This window comes from Podarcis gaigeae (assembly GCF_964106915.1).
Source record: "Podarcis gaigeae genome assembly, chromosome: 12".
Taxonomy (NCBI): Eukaryota; Metazoa; Chordata; class Lepidosauria; order Squamata; family Lacertidae; genus Podarcis; species Podarcis gaigeae.
The window spans coordinates 7,223,177-7,245,904 of NC_139688.1; the positions used below are offsets into that span (position 1 = coordinate 7,223,177).

At 45.6% G+C, this 22,728-nt stretch overlaps 1 protein-coding gene across 1 annotated transcript; it reads right to left on the reverse strand.

Moving 5' to 3' along the window:
* Positions 1–630: 630 nt before the first annotated feature.
* LOC310827880 (7-alpha-hydroxycholest-4-en-3-one 12-alpha-hydroxylase-like) lies at positions 631–20,378 on the reverse strand. Its single transcript, XM_083704410.1, has 2 exons — positions 19,657–20,378; positions 631–1,698 (listed from the first exon to the last, which is right to left on the reverse strand). The coding sequence occupies exons 1-2, from the start codon at positions 20,252–20,254 to the stop codon at positions 755–757; spliced, it is 1,542 nt and encodes a 513-aa protein (XP_083560536.1). The 5' UTR covers positions 20,255–20,378; the 3' UTR covers positions 631–754.
* Between the last annotated feature and the right edge of the window lie 2,350 nt (positions 20,379–22,728).

Consider the following 22,728-nt stretch of genomic DNA (forward strand, 5'->3'; position numbering starts at 1 on the left):
CGGTAATATGTGCATGGAGTCACAAATTAAGAATCAAATAAATGTTACATAAACAGGAATAGTAGGAGTGATAAATCACTATCCAAAATCACTACAATGGAGGCAAAATGCCTTTCCACAGTCAATATCCTGAGATGATGGGTGCTCTAGACGACGCAAAAGGATGCTCTTAGCCCAGCAGCAAACAGAATAGTTCTTCCAGGATAATGAACTGTTTCAATGATAATTCTTCATCAGCAAATTAATTGTCCCCACAGGTACATCAAATAGCCATGGATCAGCGATCACTACTTTTAAGTTCTGTTTGGAAAAGCATAGCTGTTTGGGCAGGGAACTCCATAGCGTATTAGCTGCCACCCTCCCTCCTCAAATATTCAAGGAAGATGGAAGCAATCAGAGAGCCTAGGGCTTGCTGATCGAAAGGTCAGCGGTTTGAATCCCCATGATGGGGTGAGCTCCCGTTGCTCGGTCCCAGCTCCTGCCAACCTAGCAGTTTGAAAGCACGTCAAAGTGCAAGTAGATAAATAGGTACCACTCCAGCGGGAAGGTAAACAGTGTTTCCGTGTGCTGCTCTGGTTCACCAGAAGTGGCTTAGTCATGCTGGCCACCTGACCCAGAAGCTGTACACAATTTCTGTTCTCATCCTGAAGCAAAGTTCTTAACCCGAGGTACTATTTCTGGGTTAGCGGAGTCTGTAACCTGAAGTGACTGTAACCTGAAGCATCTGTAACCAGAGGTACCACTGTATTTCACTTTACAACCGCAGCCGATATCTGAACTTGATATCATGAGAAGGATGTGTAGCTCCAAAGCCACAGCGGCTTCCATCTACTGGTGGGATTTCCTCTTCTGCATTGACCAGTTCCATGTCAAAGCAGGTGAGCATCAGGATCACAAACATCTTCAGTTCACTAACAGCAAAGAATCGCCCAGGGCAAATAGACGGCCCTCCGCCAAAAGGCATAGTGTATTGCTTGAGCTTTTTCCCATTCTTATAGAACTCTCTTTTGGTGCCATCTGGGTTCAAGAACCTGTCGTATTTGAACGTGTGAGGATCAGGGTGGATTTCTGGGTCCATATGCAGTCCAAGGAAAGGGAAAAGAAGAAGTTGGTCTCCTTTGCGAAAAATATATTCCCTCCCATCAGACATTTTAAGATCTGTATCCTGCATCACACTTCTGAATAGGAACGGACTCACTTTCAAGCGCAGTGTTTCTTCTATTGTACTGTCCAGAAGAGGAGTCTTTATTGTTTCCAGGGACACATCGATGGTGGGGCTTCCTGGATTCACTTCCTGACCAGTCTCTCTCAGTACTCGGTCCACTTCTTCTCTCACTGCCTTCTTTGCTTCTGGATACTTCAGGAGATGCACAAGAACCCAGAAGGCAGCTGGACCAGTGTTGGCTTGAGATGCCCAGAGGAGAAGAAACATAAATTGTGTCCTCATCTTTTCAGTCATCCCAATCTCAGCCATTTGTTGATCTTGCACAGCTATCCACTTGCTGATATTATCCTTCTTGCATATCTTTTCTACCGATAATTTGTCCCAGAAGAAGTTCCTCAGCCTTTCCATTTCCTTTTTGCCCTGAGGTTCCAGGATCCCGAGGGCCATTTGGGGAAATAAGTGATCAAATTTCTGAAAATTCCCAAAGAACTCTCCACATTGTGTTAATGTATTCTCCTTAGCATTTTCCTTGTCTAGCTCAGTTCCAAACAAAGCCAGAAAAGCAGCCTGGAATATTGTTTTGTAGCTAAAGTACAGGAGTCCATCCTGCTGCCAGTGTCTCTTATTCTCACCTGAATCCTGGCTGTGGAACATCACAGTCTTCAATTTCTCCATCATCACCTGATTTAGGGCAGCCAGACCCTTACCGCTCAGATATTCCTTGCTTATTTTTTTCAAAATATGGTGATGAGAGTCAGTCGGTTGAAAAGCAAAAACATTTAAAACTATCATTGATCCAAACTTATCAAAATCCAATTTGTCGGGTGATTCTTTCAGTATTGGTTCATAGGAATCAGCATCCGCCAGAAAATGTATATAATTGCCGCCAACCAGCAGTGTGAAGATATCCCCATGTTTCTTCCGCATCACTTCCAAAAATTCAGCAGGCTTTTTCTTGAATTTAATCGCATGTCCTAGCCATGGAATGAAGCCTTTGTCCAGCGGAGGTTCTTTGGGTCTCCTCTTGCGAAATGCTCCAACTGTATAGAGCCAACCAAGTAGGATTGCAAAGAGGGAAGCAAAGAAAGCACAAAGCACAGTCTCCCAGAAATTCATCCCTGGTGCTCTGGAAGAAACACTGTAAAGTTAAATGGAACAAGAGGCGTACTTATAAAGCAGTCAAATAGATGGCAGATCAGGTTGTGCAACTGTCTAATTCCATTTCTGGGCTGTCAAAGGGAGTTGTGCTTTTGCTCCTGACATTCCAGTATTCATGTTTCCCTCCTTCCTTATGTCCACTGCTCCCACTGTTTGAAAAAAACAACAACCCTGAGCCACATTAGATATCACTGTAGAAAACTATATGTTATTACATAGGTAAAGGGACCCCTGACTATTAGGTCCAGTCGTGGCCGACTCTGGGGTTGTGGCGCTCATCTCGCTTTATTGGCCGAGGGAGCCGGTGTACAGCCTCCAGGTCATGTGGCCAGCATGACTAAGCCGGTTCTGGCGAACCAGAGCAGCGCACGGAGACGCCGTTTACCTTCCCGCTGGAGCAGTACCTATTTATCTACTTGCACTTTGATGTGCTTTCGAACTGCTAGGTTGGCAGGAGCAATGGGACCGAGCAACGGGAGCTCACCCTGTTGCGGGGATTTGAACTGCTGACCTTCTGATCAGCAAGTCCTAGGCTCTGTGATTTAACCCACAGCACCACCCGCGTCCCTATGTTATTACATATTCTTGCCCAAATAGAATTGAATGTGGAGCAAGTTCCTACGGGTGCTCATGGCAATGGTTCCAAGTTGCGCACCACGGCTGGTGTAATGCCGCAAAAATTCTCCTCCTGAAAAAAGAGGGTGTGTTGGCAATGTTGTTGTTGATCCCTGGAATGTGAGATGTTGAAAAGGTGATGCTAGCTTCCAGGCATTCCAAGGCAAAGTGCCAAACCAGACACACCACTCATTCCAAGTGGAAAGATTGCCTCTTACTCCCAGCCTTCTTATTAATGCAGGAGCCCATTAATCCAGCCACAGTTTATCATTAAGGAGGTCCCAGCAAGCCTTGCAGTTGTTGGGTGCCCAGTAGTGGGTGGCCTTTCATAAATGATGGCCCTACCATCACCTGGCCTGCAATATTACCCCTGGTCGTTTGGCAGCATTGTTAATACTGAATATCTGTGGCTCTCCAGAATTTCAGATGGGAATGTCTTCCCAGATCTCCCTTTCACAGGGGCGAAACTAGGCTTTATTCCACCCAAGTCAAAGACCCAGTTTGGCAAAAACAAAAAAACCACCCGCATTTGCATACTTATACACACACAAGCTGGGAGCCTCAATGGCGCCCCCTGGAGGCTTCACTGGGGGGGACTGAGTCATAGGACGTCCCCATTCCCAAAATTCTTAGATTACAATTACTGACCTCAGCATTCCCTAACCATTTTAGGTCTCTTGTGATGTCAACATCATCCAACAAAATATTTATAGAGCCAAAACGCCTTTCCTGCTGAACCTGTAATTAACAATTGGGGCCAAGGTATAGACTAATGTAACCTATTTCCTTTCTAGCATTTGACAGTTCAAATTCACATTCTCACCTTTGCTATTCAGTGATAGAGTATGAGCTTCCTATTTTAAAGGTTCTTCCATTCTTGGCACCTCCTAGCACACCAGGTAAGGTAGAGAAAATATCAGAACCCGAGCTCACTCACATCCCTACACATCCTTCACGCGTCTTGTTTCTTATTTTACTTCTTGCTTGGGTTCAGCAGAAGACAGCCCATTCCAATTTACCATATTTTTCGCTCCATAAGACGCACCTAGTTTTTAGAGGAGGAAAACAAGGGAAAAAATATTCTGAACGAAACAGTGGATGTATGATTTTTGTGGTTCATGGTGTGGCCACAGACATGTGATTTGACGGTGAGTTTGGGGTAGCCCAATGCAAAAATCCTGAGGATCCATGTGGATCCATGCTTTGTAACCACGTTTTTGTGCCATTGTGGCCCCACGAAACAGTGGATGTGTGTGTTCTTGGGTGCAGGCTGTAGCCATGGACATGCTATGTGATCTAATGGTGAATTTGGGGTGACCCAAAGCAAAAATACTGAGGATCCATGTGGATCCATGCTTTGTAACCATGTTTTTGCACCATTGCGGCCCCAGGCAACAGTGGGTGGGTGATTTTGGGGGGGCCAGGCTGTAGCCATGGACATGCTATGTGATCTGATGGTGAATTTGGGGTGACCCAATGCAAAAATCATGAGGATCCATAAGATGCACAGACATTTCCCCTTACTTTTTTGGGGGGGGAAAGTGTGCCTTGTGGAGCGAAAAATACGGTAGTCATTGAAAATGTGCACATATCTCTTTTGTGGCTTACCACTTACTTTGCCCTGTAACTCCAGGGAAACAAACTTAATTTTCAAGCACTTTTTGTGTATATATAGTTTAAGAGAGTGTGTCATAGGGAAAAAAAGATCTCCAGTTTCCCCATTTCATTGTGGCTAATAACACCGAGCCAAGCAGAACAAAGCCTTTTGCTGCTTTATGGCTGCTCCAGTCAACCGCATTGTACTATAACTGGCTGAGACGTTGATGAAGACAAGTTACTACTGGAAAGCACCTGACTCTACAACACAAGAGAGAGCAAGCAGAGATCAAAGCTCAACAGAGGACAGATCAGTGGCTAACCTTAGACACTAAGGTTAAGGCAGTCTGATCTTAGTGGAAGAAAAGCCACAAAACAAAGTTCCACTTGAGAAAACACGTCACCTTCCACAAATACTGGTGGTGGCGGCGGCGGCACACAGCAACAACTCTAGGCCAGGCAGAACTTGTCTCATGAGAGAATGAAGGAAGGATAGCTTATTGGTTGCAGCTGGGGAAAGGGCCAAAAAGGTCTTCTTCTTCTTTGGCCATCCCTTGTAGCCGTGTAAAATTGTCTTCCATAAACAGGGTTTTAACAATGAATCCATAAGTGACTGTGGAGGCCAATTCTGGGACCAAATGTCCTTCCACAGTGGGGACATTGGTTTCCGGGCGGGAGTTGATCACGGTGTGGATTTGCCAAGCGTGCCTTGATTAAGAGTTGATTAAGAGTCATGGGGGTGGGGAGGGAGTGTATGAATTCATCAGTGCTTAGTTTATTTTTGGGTTGCTGTTTTGCTAATGTTGACAATATTGTTTTCTAGGTTATGAACCCTGTAATGTGACTTTTGCCATAATTGTGCTGTTTAGCTTACTTTTTAGTTGCTTTGTTAATCGTGTTTTATAGATTGTAAATGTTTTCGCAGATTAACTAATTAATTTTACTAATTTTATTGTTTTATCTTTTGTAAATTACTTTGAGGTTTTGCTCTTTACAATCAAACTGAATATAAATTTAAACCAAAAAAAAAAAAACAGTTAAGAGAATATGATGTAGTGTTTTAAGATATAATCTTCTTTGGCGATCACTCGTAGTCGAGTAAGATTGTCTTCCATAAACACGGTTTTAACAATGAGCCCATAAGTGATTGTGGAGGCCAATTCTGGATCCACACATCCTTCTATAGTGGGGACATTGGTTTCTGGTGGGAGTTGATCACGGTGTGGATTTGCCAGGCATGCCTTCCTCCTAGCATGTTTCTCCCTTACGTCCTGAGTTCGAGTGTATTTAAAGCCCATGACACCTTTGGCAAAGGCTGTTCTCCAACAGGGGCACTTGCAGGCAAGTGTACACATGCAGCTGCCACAGAGCTCACATATTGCCTCCACTGGAGTTTTTAGAGATTCCAATGCCCTTTTCTCCAGGGAAGGAGAAGGAAAATTCATTGAGACATTGCTAATCCTGTGGTGATTGGGTAGCAAATTTTGTGTCCCTAAAAACAGTACAAGACCCGGATGCAAGTCAGAATACAGGAATACTAATTCTCCCAAGAAGGTCTGTATAGTTAAAGCTATGGTTTTCCCAGTAGTGATGTATGGAAGTGAGAGCTGGACCATAAAGAAGGCTGATCACAGAAGAATGGATGCTTTTGAATTCTGGTGCTGGAGGAGACTCTTGAGAGTCCCATGGACTGCAAGAAGATCAAACCTCTCCATTCTGAAGGAAATCAGCCCTGAGTGCTCACTGGAAGGACAGATCCTGAAGCTGAGGCTCCAAGACTTTGGCCACCTCATGAGGAGAGAAGACTCCCTGGGAAAGACCCTGATGTTGGGAAAGATGGAGGGCACAAGGCGAAGGGGACGACAGAGGACGAGATGGTTGGACATTGTTCTCGAAGCTACCAGCATGAGTTTGACCAAACTGCGGGAGGCAGTGGAAGACAGGAGTGCCTGGCGTGCTCTGGTCCAGGGGGTCACAAAGAGTCGGACACGACTAAACGACTAAACAACAACAATTCTCCCAAGTAGAATCTGCCAGTGATTCTCTTTAAACTATTTCAAAGCTATTGCCAGCTCAGTAGGTTGTGGACTGCAACTTTATTTGCCACCACAGTTGAAGTTCTGACAAAGTTAAGTCAGTACTTTTCCTCAGGCTGCTTCAGTGAAATTCTGCAACCTCAATCAGAGGGTGGAGTTTTGTTGATTCACACTCAGAGCTGATTTAACCACTAGGTGGCTGCCTAGGGTGGCAAAGATTTAGGATAATAAAATTCACAGGCACATGCCAAGTCTATTGCCTACTGTCACTCCATGATGCAGCACAAGATATCATTATTTTTTTAACAACTTTCTTATGGGCGAGGAGTGTTAGGAGTGCGCACACACCCAACTGGTTCACACTGGTATTTGCTAACCCCAACATTTAGACAACAGCTATTGTAGAAGGTTGTTCCAATTATTTTTAAGAGACTCTGAATAGGAACAGATGGTAATCTGCAGAAATCCCGGTTGCCATTTGCTCCAACTGATGCTTAAAGAGCAGTTTTCTCCAAGGGAACGCAGCGGGACAAGAAGTGGATAAGCCCAGAATTTCTAGCTCTCTCTTGCAGCTTATCCACACTTAACTTTACCTTATTCCTTTCCAGTCACAGTTGGCACTTGAAAGCTCCATGTCTGAGGGCCTGGTGTCTTTCGCCCGGCCTAGGCTCTGAGGTAGTCATTCTGCTGACTTTAAAGCAAAAACAGAGGTATTATAGCTGCGGCCATGCCCCCTGCATCTCTATTTTTGCATTAATGGATTGTGTCAAGCTTCCAAACTGAGGGGAGCAGGAAGAGTACCCCATTCACCTTGCCAGCTTGTCTTTTTTTCAAGAATGTGGCGTAAGATGGAAGCCTATTCAGTGAGCTCCAGAACCTGTGTGAACCGGGGTTCGTGAGACCCAGTGTGGTGTAGTGGTTAAGAGTGGTGGACTCGTAATCTGGTGAACCGTGTTCGCTTCCCTGCTCCTCCACCTGCAGCTGCTGGGTGACCTTGGGCCAGTCACACTTCTCTGAAGTCTCTCAGCCCCCCTCACCTCACAGAGTGTTTGTTGTGGGGGAGGAAGGGAAAGGAGAATGTTAGCCGCTTTGAGACTCCTTCAGGTAGTGATAAGGTGGGATATCAAATCCAAACTCTTCTTCTTCTTCGTGACGATGGCGTGCACCTTTCCGATTGGGGGAATTATATATGACTGGCCAATATTGCAGATGGCTTGAGGCATTGGTTACAGGTGTGAGGGTATTTGGCAGGGAGCCTTTGGGCTCTTGTGGCGGTTAGGCATTGTTTGACCTTGTGTGGGGGAGGGGAAGTGCGGCCATCACCTGCCCCTCCAAGCTTAAGGGTATTCCGTTAAAGGAATCTGGGGGTGTTGATCTTGTCCGAAGTCTGGGTCAGGGGCTAGGGCCATGACACAACCCCGACGGGAACATCCCGGGGGGCTCAAGTTGGTCTGCATCGACAGGCTTCCTCCATAATATAATAATAATTTATTATTTATACCCAGCCTATCTGGCTGGGTTTCCCCAGCCACTCTGGACAGCTTCCAACAAAACACTAAATTACAATAACCTACCAAACATTAAAAGCTTACCTAAACAGGGCTGCCTTCAGATGTCTTCTAAAAGTTTGGTAGTTATTTTTCTCTTTGACATCCGGTGGGAGGGCGTTCCACAGGGCGAGTGCCACCACCGAGAAGGCCCTCTGCCTGGTTCCCTGTAACTTGGCTTCTCGCAGCGAGGGAACTGCCAGAAGGCCCTCGGTGCTGGACCTCAGTGTGCAGGCAGAACGATGGAGGCGGAGACGCTCCTTCAGGTATACTGGACCGAGGCCGTTTAGGGCTTTAAAGGTTCAGCACCAACACTTTGAATTGTGCTCGGAAACATACTGGGAGCCAGTGTAGGTCTTTCAAGACCGGTGTTATGTGGTCTCGGCGGCCTCTCCCAGTCACCAGTCTAGCTGCCTCATTCTGGATTAGTTGTAGTTTCCGGGTCAACTTCAAAGGTAGACCCACGTAGAGTGCATTGCAGTAGTCCAAGCAAGAGATAACCAGAGCATGCACCACTCTGGCGAGACAGTTCGTGGGCAGGGAGGGTCTCAGCCCGCGTACCAGATGGAGCTGATAAACATCTGCCCTGGACACAAAATTGACCTGCGCCTCAATGGACAGCTGTGAGTCCAGAATGATTCCCAGGCTGCACACATGGTCCTTCAGGGGCACAGTTACCCCATTCAAGACCAGGGAGTCCTCCACACCTGCCCGCCTCCTGTCTCCCAAAAACAGTACTTCTGTCTTGTCAGGATTCAACCTCAATCTGTTAGCCGCCATCCATCCCCCAACTGCCGTAAACTCCATCCAGTGGTTTACCCTTACCGGACTTCCTGCATATTGGGCAGGAGTCAGATATAGTCTTTTAGAAGACATCTAAAGGCAGCCCTTTTTAGGGAAGCTTTTAATGTTTAATAGGTTATTGTATTTTATTGGCGGGGTATAAATATAAATATTGGGCGGGGTATAAATAATACATTGTTGTTGTTGTTGTTGTTGTTGTTGTTGTTGTTGTTGTTGTTGTTGTCAGGTCCAATAAATGCCTAAGCCAATACCGCTCACATTCTGTAATTCAATAAAGTTGTGGCCAAATTTGCCCAATAACACAAATCTAATATCCGTGTCCTTGTGTGTATTATTTCTCAACAAGGGGTGGCTGCGGGGTCTTGACATGGAATGTGGCATATGAGCCTATTCAGTGGGCTTCAGAACCTGTGTGAACCGGGGTTCAAGTCCTCACCAGGCCATAAACCTCACTGGGCAACCTTGGGCCAGTCCACTGTCTCTCAGCCCAGCCTACCTCACAGGGTTGCTGAGAGGATAAACCTGGGGAGGGAGGAGATCCTTCAAGCTCGAAAGTTAAAAGCTAATAAGCAGAAATGTAGCCAGCGAAGCATTCCCATCTCCCTGGAAGAATGAGGCTGCAATCCTAGATATGTGACCTGAGAATAAACCTCACTGAATATAGTGGGGCTTACTTCTGAGTAAACGTGGGCAGGGGAAGGAGAGCTGGTTCAGACAGAACAGCTAAATATAAGTCTAGTAGTCTTTCTGTCGTGGGACGTGGGTGGTGCTGTGGGTTAAACCACAGAGCCTAGGACTTGCCGATCAGAAGGTTGGCGGTTCGGATCCCCGCGACAGGGTGAGCTCTCGTTGCTCGGTCCCTGCTCCTGCCAACCTAGCAGTTTGAAAGCACGTCAAAGTGCAAGTAGATAAATAGGTACCACTCTGGCGGGAAGGTAAACAGCGTTTCCGTGCACTGCTCTGGTTCACCAGAAGTGGCTTAGTCATGCTGGCGACATGACCCGGAAGCTGTACATCGGCTCCCTCGGCCAATAAAGCGAGATGAGCGCTGCAACCCCAGAGTCGGTCACGACTGGACCTAATGGTCAGGGGTCCCTTTACCTTTACCTAGTCTTTCTGTCAGCTGCAGCTTAGGAAGATTTAGAACACGACGTCGCTAAAATAATTAATAGATATTATTAGGCAGGGTGCAGAATGAAGGTATGAATTTCAGGATGAACTCTTAAATGTGTTTTGTTTTTCCTGAACAAGCAAGAATGCGTTGTGGCACCTTAAGGAGCAAGAAAGGGTGTGATAAGCATCAGCAGTGGTGTTAATACCAGCTGTTCACAACAAGCATGGTCTCAAGTGACTGTGATTAATATTTAAGGCAGAGGTCAGCAATCTAAGGCCCATGGGCTGGTTAAAGCCCATGAGCTTCCTGGAACCGGCCCAAGGCTGTTCTGTGGATCAGCGTGAGGATTCGTGCTTTTTTTCTACGGCGCCATTTTTTTTCTTGCCACAGGGACCAAAATCCGGGTCGGAAAAACACCAGAAATAGCATGGGTGCATACTATTTCCGGCACTACACCGAGAAGTCTGCCAGGGAGTGGACCGGACCAGCCTCAAAAAATGTTGCCGACTTAAGGTAAGGTAAAAGTAAATACGGTGGTATGTACTGAAGTTCTCACCCTGAGCCAGCAGGGGGATACTGTAGATAGTTCAGGTCCACATGTGCAAATAAGGGATCGAAAGTGACGTTCAGTGATTGGATAGTTACAGAAATTTGTTACAGTTACGTTGTACTGGAGCTCTATATAAGCAGGCTGGCTGAACCCTTCAGTTCAGTTCTGTTCTGACCTGTGAATAAACAAGAGCTGTTTGGAGAATCGCTGTGTCGTCTGAGCCCACAGCTTAACAGTGGTACCTCAGTTTATGAACTTAATCCGTTCCGGAAGTCCGTTCATAACCAAAACCATTCTTAAACCGAGGCGCGCTTTCCCTAATGAGGCTTCCCGCCGCCAGTGCCCTCCCACCGTTCGGATTCCGTTCTTAGACCGAGGTAAAGTTCACAAACTGGGACACTACTTCGGTTTTGCAGAGTTCGTAAACCAAATAGTTCTTAAACAGGGCTGTTCTGAAACCGAGGTACCACTGTAGTACTTAATGTGTTGTACTTAATGACATCGCATCACTGGGGCTGCCCCTAGGTTTTAGGGTTGGGCCCTGAAACCTTGAGGTCTGAGATGGTCCTGCCTTGACAACCCTAGTCAGTGGCAGTAGGTGGCAGTGTGTGTGTGCGAAATAGCAAATGCAAAATGTGAAGACTTTGCAAAGAGATTTAGGCATGTCTTTTGCTGTGCAGGAGCTAAAGACCAGGCACTCACTGAGAATTCACTGTGTACAGTAGTTAATTTGCAGTACAGGCATCCCCCCACTTATGCAGGGCTTAATTTCACATGTAAAATTGTGTAGAGTGGGGAGCACCCTCTAAACACCCTTTAAACGCCCTCTCTGCGGCTCTCGCAAAAATACCAGAAAATATCCACAACTAGAATTGAAGCTCTGAGGCTGGCTGGAGACTGGAGGACCCTCAAGAAAGCAGAGGTAGCTGCGCTACCCCGAACATCAGCTGCTAGGCGGGGAAACTGAGCAGCATAAACAAAGCCCTGCTGTGCCTCTGGTCCTCCACCCTTACCAATGTCCTTTTCAGCTCCAGGGAGGGTTTCCTCGTGAGCCACGACGATTCTCTAGCTGTCTCCCCCCATTTCTGGGTACAAATTGAATTATTTCCCATGCATATACGTGTTCGCACACAAGTCGATTGTGCATAAGTGAGGGGACACCTGTACAATTCTCTGCTTCAGAAGTAAGTCTCTTTAAGCTTAATGGGGTTTACTTCCCGAGAGCTGGACCATAAAGAAGGCTGATTGACAAAGAATTTATGCTTTTAAATTATGGTGCTGGAGGAGACTCTTGAGAGTCCCACGGACTGCAAGAAGATCAAACCTATCCATTCTCAAGGTACAGATAGGTAGCCGTGTTGGTCTGCCATAGTCAAAACAAAAAAAATTCCTTCCAGTAGCACCTTAAAGACCAGTGTGATGGGATGATGAGCTGCTTGTGCATAAAAGCGTAGTCCCTCAGAGTTTGCCCAGATTAGCAAAGCTCTGTCTATAGCGGAGCCCCTTAAGCATGGCTCCCTCAGTCGCTGGCAGAATCCGACAGTGGGCGTTTACGGAATCTACTCCAGCATAAAAGCTCCTTGACGGAAACGCGTCGTCTGGATTCTCGGCGCGACAGTTTCCGGCGAGGAGTGGGTGTACCTATGGGAGGTCCTGAGACTTCTCCGCTGTTATCGCTAGAAGACTCCCTGAGCCATTCCTTCGCCTCCCTCTCTCTCTGATCTCCCACTCTCCCCCTGCTGGTGCCTTCCTCCGCTGCTGAGTCTCTTCTGGCTTCTGAGAGCCCCTCCACCTCCTGCCTTTCCGATGGCAGTTCCCTGGCAACCAGCTAAGTCAGTTCTTGGTATGAGCTTTCGTGTGCATGCACACTTCTTCAGATACACTGAAACAGAAGTTTCCAGACCCTTCTATATAGTGAGAAGGTGGGGAGGGGTATTACTCAGAAGGGTGGTGGGAATGGGTGGTTGGCAGATAGCTGTGATGAGCCTGTTGACGACTCTTAACGACTGCAATAGGTCTTACAGGAAAAAGCAAGGGGTGAAAAGGTGAAAAATGGCTTTGTCATGTATAATGAGATAAGAATCCAAGGTCTTTGTTCAGACCAGGTTTCTCATCACCAAACTTAAAACCATGGCCTTCCTGTGTAGTGGGGTTTACGTTCAAAACTTTCTTCCAAACCCTCGTTATTTCACCCTCTCTCCCAAGTATGCTGCTTTTACAGGATGAAGCACAACTGGCTAACTTTGGCATATTTTCTATTTGCTATATTCTGCTTGGAAGTAAAGATACTTTAACTAAATAAGGCTTCCCTCCTACTAATAAAAAAATGGTGAGCTTTCAGTAGCACCCACCCCATTTTCCATGTGTCCACACAGCCACTACTGGTCTGTTTGTCATCACCAGGCTGTTATTTATTAATACACACAGTGACCATGAATAAAAATACAAAAATGAATTGGCTAATATAAGCATAAAATAATCAAAAATATTACAGCTGCAGCAGGTAACAAAAATCCCTATAGACAGTACTTTTAACACAAGAATGCTTTATCATGTGTGTGAAACTCCACATGTTTTTTAATTGCTTGTATATTTTCCTCACAGAAGTTCAAGGCTGTGTATATTGTTCCCCCTCCCCTCTTTTTAGATAGATAGATAGATAGATAGATAATTTATTACGGTCGGAGACCAGCTTATAAAACACACTTGGGGGTATAGTCGGAGAAGAAAAACAAACAATTAAAACAATGTACAACCATAAATTTAAAAACAACTCTTTTTACCTTAACAACAGCCCTGTGAGGTAGGCTAGGCTGATGGTAGTTCAGACACCAAAGTTGTGAAACTGCACACACGGGAGAGCACATTTGCTTGCTTTTATTTATCAGAGTTGGCAGAGTTGTTTCATTGTAAATATCAGGACTATTAAATGTAGTTAAAACAAGGAAGGCTACTTTTCCGGCTTTGTGTGATTCTCTTTCTTTGCAGAAGCCTGTAGTGCAATGGGTCTGGCTGTTAACTAGACGGTTGAGGGTGGTTCGAGCCTCCGCAGGGACAGCTGTGGGTAGGATTCTGCATTGCAGGGCATTGGCCTAGATTACCCTCAAAGTCCCTTCCAGCTCTACAATACTGTGATGCTATGAATGCCATTATATATTTGTACAGTGGTGCCTCGCAAGACGAAATTAATCCATTCCGCGAGTCTCTTCGTCTAGCGGTTTTTTCGTCTTGCGAAGCAACCCTATTAGCGGCTTAGCGGCTATTAGCGGCTTAGCGGCTATTAACGGCTTAGCGGCTATTAACGGCTTAGCGGCTTAGCGGCTTAGCGGCTATTAGCGGCTTAGTGGCTTAGCGGCTATTAACGGCTTAGCGGCTTTAAGAAAAAGGAAAAAAAACTTGCAAGAACTCTCAAGACGTTTCGTCTTGCGAAGCAAGCCCATAGGGAAATTCGTCTAGTGAAGCGACGCAAAAACCGAAAAACCCTTTTGTCTTGCGCGTTTTTCGTTTTGCGAGGCATTCGTCTTGCGGGGCACCACTGTATTTTGCTTTTCCACCCAATTGCTCAAGGTTGTGTACGGTGCCCTCTGCTGTCCCTTTTTATCTTTGCAGCACACCTATGGGTTAGGTAGGTTAAGTTAATTTATATACACAAGGAAGAGGAGTTTGGATTTGATATCCCGCTTTATCACTACCCTAAGGAGTCTCAAAGCGGCTAACATTCTTCTTTCCCTTCCTCCCTCACAACAAACACTCTGTGAGGTGAGGGGGGCTGAGAGGCTTCAGAGAAGTGTGACTAGCCCAAGGTCACCCAGCAGCTGCATGTGGAGGAGCAGGGAATCAAACCCGGTTCACCAGATTACGAGTCCACCGCTCTTAACCACTACACCACAGTTATTGCTAATTCGTAGCAGTGTGTATGAGTGCCTGACGTGCTCTGGTCCGTGGGGCATAGCTGTCAACCATCCTTTATTTAGCGGGAAACTCCCTTATCCCAGCGCCGTGTCCCGCTGCTGTCCCTTATTGATGATGTCCCTTAAATTTCCCAGGTTTCATGCTCGCCCGGCTCGGGATCCTCCGACGTGAGAGAGAGCGTGCGCTGGCGCTGTCGTCTTGGCACGAGGAGTTCCATTGGCCCTTCCCCGCCCGAGGGGGGGGGAGAGAGACTCTCACCCACGCCACCCGCGAGCCCGGAGGCGGCGGTGGCAGCTGAGGAGGTGGCCTGAGGGAGGAGGAAGAGGAGGAGATGGGGAGGGACGCAGAAGGGCAGCGCTTCAGCGGCCGCCGCCGTGCCACAACTGCTTCATGCCGGATTGACAGCATCTGTTAATCCTACCAATGTATGTAACTCTTTACAACAGCAAAATCCCTTATTTTGGCTGCTGATCCCTTATTTTCGAGGCTGCTGGTCCCTTATTTTCAAATCTGGACGTTGACAGCTATGCCATGGGGTCACGAAGAGTCGGACACAAATAAATGACTAAACAACAACAACAAAGCATTGTGTATGTGCCTGCAAGGCAAGGGGCCAAATTCACATACCAGGTTCAGAGGCTCTACACATGAAGAGGTTTTTTTGCAATATTTTTTATTAGGAATTTCAACAAAATAAAATAAAAAGTTTGTGAGTCCAGTTCATTTTTATGCCAAGGAGTCCAGTTCATGCCAAGGAGTCCAGTTCATTTTGTTGTTTACACATGCAGAGTTAATCAGCATGAATAGCAGGGTATCCACAGTAAATGATGGTTCAATTTGCCCTTTTGCCAGTGGAGAGGCTCCTCCTTCGCTTGTTCTCGAGCTCCTCCAGCCAGTGGAGCCAGTGGTTAGGATTCCCACTGCCCCAGTTTCAGCTCTATTATCTGCAATATTTTAAAAGCCATACTATCTCCTTGTGCTTTTAATAAGAATTAATTCCTCAGCGTGCTCAGCTGCGGCTGGTATTGGCTACAGTCATCCTCATTGCAGCTTTAGCTAATTGACTAGGTGTCCTATTTTAGCACACTGAGGTAAGTTTAATCAGGTAAGTAATTGACTGTGCTATAACTGAACACAGGTCATGCGTAGGTTTTGCTCATCTTTGTATTGAAGGTGTGTCAGATGATGCTTACGGCATGATTCAACTATTATGGATGGTGGCATTTATTTTTATGGTGTTTAAAATAGCTATATGTACCAGAGTTATGTAGCCTAACTATTTTTAACTCAGCCAGTCAGACAGTTTTATTGCATGTAGCCAAAGGCTGCCGCAATGTACACAGAATCATTCAACAATTAAAAGAAAATATACTGGATTGATACAAAAAACTTAAAACGTTTATGTTATCAAGACATTACCTACTCTAAACAGAGCTATAAAAGTACCTTAATATACAAATTAAGACATTAAACAATAACATTTATAAGCTAAAATTATCACATGGCCTCTAATATATTAAAAAAAATAATGTCAATTAATACAGTGTGCAATTATATTCGGAGTTTGGTGATAAAGATAGAATATAGCTTGATGTAGATAGGGTCAAATAAATTCATCTCCTTTAGATGGTGGCTACCTTGGCTATATTATTTGCTCTAATTTTCCTATTTTTAACTAATTCCTCAGCATTTAAGTAAAGGTAAAGGTAAAGGACCCCTGGATGGTTATGTCCGTCAAAGGCGACTATGGGGTACGGTGCTCATCTCACTTTTCAGGCCAAGGTAGCCAGCATTGGTCCACAGATAGCTTTCCAGGTCATGTGGCCAGCATGACTAAACCGCTTCTGGCACAATGGGACACCGTGACAGAAACCAGAGCACACAGAAACACCATTTACCTCCCTGCTGCAGCAGTACCTCTTTATCTACTTGCACTGGCGTGCTTTTGAACTGCTGGGTTGGCAGAAGCTGGGACAGAGCAATGGAAGCTCACCACCGTCGCATGGATTTGAACCGCCAACCTTTTCATCAGCAAGCCCAAAAGGCTCAGTGGTTTAGACTACAACGCCCCCTGCGTCCTCAGCAGTTATGACACTGAATCTCTTTCTGGGTTTGGCTACCTAAGTATATACAGATTGTAGCAAAAGTGGCTACAACAGTTTTATCTGAAAGTGGGAAAAGAGGACCATGTACCTCTGGATAAGTTATTCAGTTGCTGATTAAATAGCACAATGCAAAATAGTTTAAACATCACAGCATGTGAAGCAAGCTTGCCTTTTGAACTATATAAATTCATAACACAGTTTTAAAAGCATGTAACTAAAAGATAAGGGAGGAACCTCTTGTTGAAGATACCAAAGGAAAATAACCCAGTACCCAGAGTGGTGAAGAGACTAAAAGAAAGACAGCAAAACTAGAAAAATTGCACAGCAATTTTTATATATATATATATATATATATAAAAGTTGGATTTTCGGAGCTTTAAAAATAGCAAACAGAAACTGAACAGGGCAATCACGATTCATGTAAGGAATGCTATATTCACAGTGTTTTGCCAATGTCTCATAAGAAAGTGTGTAAAAAAAGCACAGCCATTCCAAAGTTAACACCCAGTTCTATTGATGCTTCTGTTTGGCTCCAGTAAATCACACAAGATCTAAACACTCCACAAATGCAGGAAAATAAGTTTGCACAAATATCCTTAAGCATGTTCTTCTACAATTTAGTTCAGTTTATCTCCTCATAGTAACAGACTTATAGGTTATTTTATTTTAGTGTTCTGTTGGAAGCTACCCAGAGTGGCTGGGGAAACCCAGCTAGATGGGCGGGGTATAAATATATTATTATTATTATTGTTGTTGTTGTTGTTGTTGTTGTTGTTGTTGTTGCCCAGTTTCTGGCTTCGTCAACTCCCTCACCTATTATTCCAGTGTACGCTGTACTAATCAAACACAAGATGTCACAAACTCTTTTGCTCTCCCATAGCAGTTAGGAATATGCACAAGACATGTGCTTTATACCTAAGCACTACTTACCAAGGCAACAAACAGTGGTAATTGCTAATAAGGCGAGAGCAGTGCTGGGCAAAAGATGTTGCCTTAGAGCAGTGATGACCAAACTCAGCCCTCCAGCTGTTTGGGGACTACAGTTCCCATCATCCCTGACCACTGGTCCTGTTAGATAGGGATGATGGGCGTTGTAATCCAAAAATAGCTGGAGGGCCAAGTTTGGCCATCACTGCCTTAGAGGCTTAGCAATCACAGGTGTGCAAGACTACGTTGTAAAGCAGCGGTAAGAAATCTGGACCCCTCTTGATGTTGTAGGACTCCAACTCCCATCATCCCTAACCACTCACCATGTTAGCTGGGGCTCATGGGAGTGGCAGTCCAACAAGATCTGGAGCACCACAGGCCAGCTGCCCATGTTGTAAGGCAAAAACATGTAGCTTAGTTGTCTTAAAATAGTGTACATTAGAGTTTGAAACATTTAAAGTGCTGGTATCAGGTAATGTGCTCCCGCTGTTGTGGACTACAACTTCTATCAGCCCCAGCCGGCATGGTCAATGGTAAGAGGATAAGGGATGTTGCAGTCTGGAAGATACTAAATTGGCTATCCCTGAGGGAGAGACTAAGAAACTAAACTAGAAATCAGGAAGTCACCTTTCCCCAGCTTTAAATCATGCCTCTGCCATGAATCTATAAATTGACCTTAGACCACTACTTTCACAGCAGACAGCAGGCCCACGCAGAGCTTGTCTGTGGCCCGGGGCAGAAGTCTTGTTAGAATAAAGTTATAAATTCAAACCAAAAAAGCCTATTCCAAACCAAAAAAAAGGCTATTCCTGGCCTGCCACCGTCCATGGGCCTGACTGACAGACTTCCAGGAATTCATGAATTGGTCAGAGAAGGTTGACTGTGAGCCAACAAGAACTGCATTATTCTTTCTCTCCCTATTCTAGAGGCTGCACACCTCCCAACTTCACTTTATCTGATGAAAGAGGTTGTAACCTGTGGAAACCTGTCCTACTTACCAGTAATTAGCTAGAGATGCCAATGTACATTTTGTCCTTTGCCAATACTAAATACCACAGACACTCTCTGTAATTATACTACTCCCTAGCGAAAGGACTTTTGGAAGATTAACCAGTTTAGTTTTCAGTTTGGGGTATACAACAGCTAATTGCTGCAAGCCAATGTATAAAAGTCAGGTTTAAGTTTAGGAGCGCAATCGATACCTAAACTGAATATCTCGAGAAGGATGCACAATTCCAAAGCCACAGCGGCTTCCATCTACTGGTGGGATTTCCTCTTCTGCATTAACCAGTTCCATGTCAAAACAGGTGAGCATCAGGATCACAAACATCTTCAGTTCACTAACAGCAAAGAATCGCCCAGGGCAAATAGACGGCCCTCCGCCAAAAGGCATAGTGTATTGCTTGAGCTTTTTCCCATTCTTATAGAACTCTCTTTTGGTGCCATCTGGGTTCAAGAACCTGTCGTATTTGAACGTGTGAGGATCAGGGTGGATTTCTGGGTCCATATGCAGTCCAAGGAAGGGGAACAGAAGTAGATGGTCTCCTTTACGAAGGATGTATTCTCTCCCATCAGACATTTTCAGATCTGTATCCTGCATCACACTTCTGAACAGGAAGGGATTCGCTTTCAAGCGCAGTGTTTCTTCTATTGTACTGTCCAGAAGAGGAGTCTTTATTGTTTCCAGGGACACATCGATGGTGGGGCTCCCTGGATTCACTTCCTGGCCAGTCTTTCTCAGTACTCGGTCCACTTCTTCCCACACTGCCCTCTTCGCTTCTGGATACTTCAGGAGATGCACAAGAACCCAGAAGGCAGCTGGACCCGTGTTGGCTTGAGATGCCCAGAGGAGAAGAAACATAAATTGTGTCCTCATCTTTTCAGTCATCCCAATCTCAGCCATTTGCTGATCTTGCTCAACTATCCAATTGCTGATGTTATCCTTCTGATAGATCTTTTCTACCGACAGTATGTCCCATAAGAATTTCCTCAATCTTTCTGTCTCCATTTTGCCCTGAGGGTCCAGAATACCAAAAACCATTTGGGGAAATAAGTGATCAAATTTCTGAAAATTCCCAAAGAAATCTCCACGTTGTGTTAGTTTATTCTCCTTAGCGTTTATTTCACACTCGACATCTTTGTCTGGGTCAGTTCCAAACAAAGCTAAAAAGGCAGCCTGGAATATTGTATTGTAGCTAAAGTGCAAAACCCCATCCTGCTGCCAGTGTCTCTTATTCTCACCTGAATCCCAGCTATGAAGCATCACGGTCTTCAACTTCTCCATCATCACCTGATTCAGGGCAGCTAGACTCTTGCCTCTCAGATACTTCTTGCTGTTTTGCTGCACAATTTTGTGATGAGATTCGGATGCGTGGAACCTAAAAGCATTAAAAACTATTTTCAATCCAAACGTATCAAAATCCAGCTTGTCTTTGGACTTCTTTATTATATCCCGGTAAGTGCAAGGGTCCAGCACAAAATGTAAGTAATTGCCCCCAACCAGAACCGTGAAAATATCCCCGTGTTTCTTCTGCATGCATTCCAAAAATTCTACAGGTTTCTTCTTGAAATGCATCCCATGTCCTAGCCATGGAATGAAGCCTTTGTCCAGAGGAGGTTCCTTGGGTTTCCTTTGGCGAAATGCTCCTACTGCATAGAGCCCACCAAATAGAGTTGCTAGGAAGGATGCGAAGAAAACACAAAGCACGGTCTCCCAGGAATCCATGACTGGTGTTCAGAAGCCAAGCTGCTCAGCCAACCCAAAAAAACGAATCCTCAGCTCTACTTATAATGCACCTGTTTGGCTGTCCTGCGTAAAACTGCCTCAGCTCATTTGAGTTGGCAAGCTCTCCTCACCATTGTTACATCATTACAGCATTGCACTATTCACTCAGATTTATGTTCTGCTTGTTCAAGAGCTGAAAAACCACTGAAGCACATGAAGTGGAAATTATTACTGGAAGTATGTTACGACAGCTTGCTAGCTAGGGGAGTAAGATTCTGTTAACTGAATTATATGGTTACCAGCTTCCTGGGTCAGCAGCTGTGGTACAGAACCACTCAGCCTGTGATTCACTTTCAGTATTAGCCCAGTAGCATGGCAATTATGTTCCGTAGTACATTGTTATAGGTTCTCCTAAATTCCTCAGAGCCAGATCCCCCTCGTATTTCTTAGGTTTAGCAAAAGTTAGAATTAATTGAGGTTTGACTAAACTATGCCAAACACAGAAAGCCCTTGATTCAGCTTTTGCTGATGAGTCAGGTCAGCTTGACTCATCAGCAAAAGATGAGAGCTGGACCATAAAGAAGGCTGATCACCGAAGAATTGCTGCTTTTGAATTATGATGCTGGAGGAGACTCTTGAGAGTCCCATGGACTGCAAGAAGATCAAACCTATCCATTCTGAAGGAAATCAGCCCTGAGTGCTCACTGGAAGGACAGATCGTGAAGCTGAGGCTCCAGTACTTTGGCCACCTCATGAGAAGAGAAGACTCCCTGGAAAAGACCTGATGTTGGGAAAGATGGAGGGCACAAGGAGAAGGGGACGACAGAGGACGAGATGGTTGGACAGTGTTCTCGAAGCTACCAGCATGAGTTTGACCAAAATGCAGGAGACAGTGGAGGACAGAGGTGCCTGACGTGCTCTGGTCCATGGGGTCACGAAGAGTCGGACACAACTAAACGAATAAACAACAACAACAACAACAGGTCAGCTTGGCAGATGTAGCTGAGGTCATTGGAGGAACAGAAGGCCGATGATGGCTAGCCATTATTAGCCCATCAAGGAAGCCATTAAGAGGTACCAGCTGTGGAGAGGGGCCAGACAAGAAGGGTTTAGGAATTCAGGTTTGGAGATAGTTTTGCTGGGTTAGCAGCAAGCCTGCTGCACCTTTGGAAAGAGCAAGAGACCCTCTACTGTGTGTAATGCTGGTATTCTCCCACCCCACCCCCAATCCAAGCTCAGGTTGTATTAATGTGTAAATAAACCATATATCATAAAGACACCACTTACTCCACTGTGCGTTATTGTCCCACAGGAAACACAGACCCCTGGAACCTTGCACTTCTGTGGCTGGCGTGTAGCAGTGTAAATCAAGCCAGTGTGATTGAGATTTGACTTGTTCCTATGTGAAGAGATGTTAATTGCTTTCCTATCACATGTCACACCGGACGCAGGTGGCGCTGTGGGTTAAAGCCTCAGCGCCTAGGACTTGCCGATCGAAAGGTCGGCAGTTCGAATCCCTGCGGTGGGGTGCGCTCCCGCTGCTCGGTCCCAGCGCCTGCCAACCTAGCAGTTCGAAAGCACCTCCGGGTGCAAGTAGATAAATAGGGACCGCTTACCAGCGGGAAGGTAAACGGCGTTTCCGTGTGCAGCTCTGGCTCACCAGATGCAGCGATGTCACGCTGGCCACGTGACCCGGAAGTGTCTCCGGACAGCGCTGGCCCCTGGCCTCTTGAGTGAGATGGGCGCACAACCCCAGAGTCTGTCAAGACTGGCCCGTACGGGCAGGAGTACCTTTACCTTTACCTTATCACATGTTCCTTCATGTTCTCACTTTACCCAACTGCACTGGCTGCCAACAAAGCCTATTAAAGGGCCATCTAAAAAGCCACAGAGTGGCTGGTGAAACCCAGCCAGATGGGCGGGGTATAAATAATAAATTATTATTATTATTATTATTATTATTATTATTATTATTATTATTATTATTATTATTAGTTTCCAGGCCCAATTCAAAGGGTTGGTTTTGACTTAAAAGGTAAAGGTAAAGGACCCCTGACAGTTAAGTCCAGTCGCAAACAACTCTGGGGTTGCGGCGCTCATCTCACTTTACTGGCCGAGGGAGCTGACGTTTCTCCGCAGACAGTTTTTCTGGGTCATGTGGCCAGCATGACTAAGCAGCTTTTGGCGAAACCAGAGAAGCACACAGAAACGCCGTTTACCTTCCCACCGGAGTGGTACCTATTTATCTACTTGCACTTTGACGTGCTTTCAAACAACTAGGTTGGCAGAAGCTGGGACCGAACAATGGGAGCTCACCCCGTCGCGGGGATTCAAACCGCCGCTCTTCCGATTGGCAAACCCTAGGCTCAGTGGTTTAGGCCACAGTGCCACCCGTGTCTCTGGTTTTGACTTACAAAGCCTTAAACAGCTCAGGATCATAGTACCTCAAAGACTGCCTCTCCCCATATGAACAT

Excerpts from the sequence above, each read along its gene's own strand:
- LOC310827880 (XM_083704410.1), bottom strand. The coding sequence starts at position 20,254 with ATGGATTCCTGGGAGACCGTGCTTTGTGTTTTCTTCGCATCCTTCCTA. Across the intron at positions 1,699-19,656 it reads CCCAGACAAAGATGTCGAGT|ACAAGGAAAATGCTAAGGAG; the intron begins GTGAAATAAACG and ends GAACTGAGCTAG.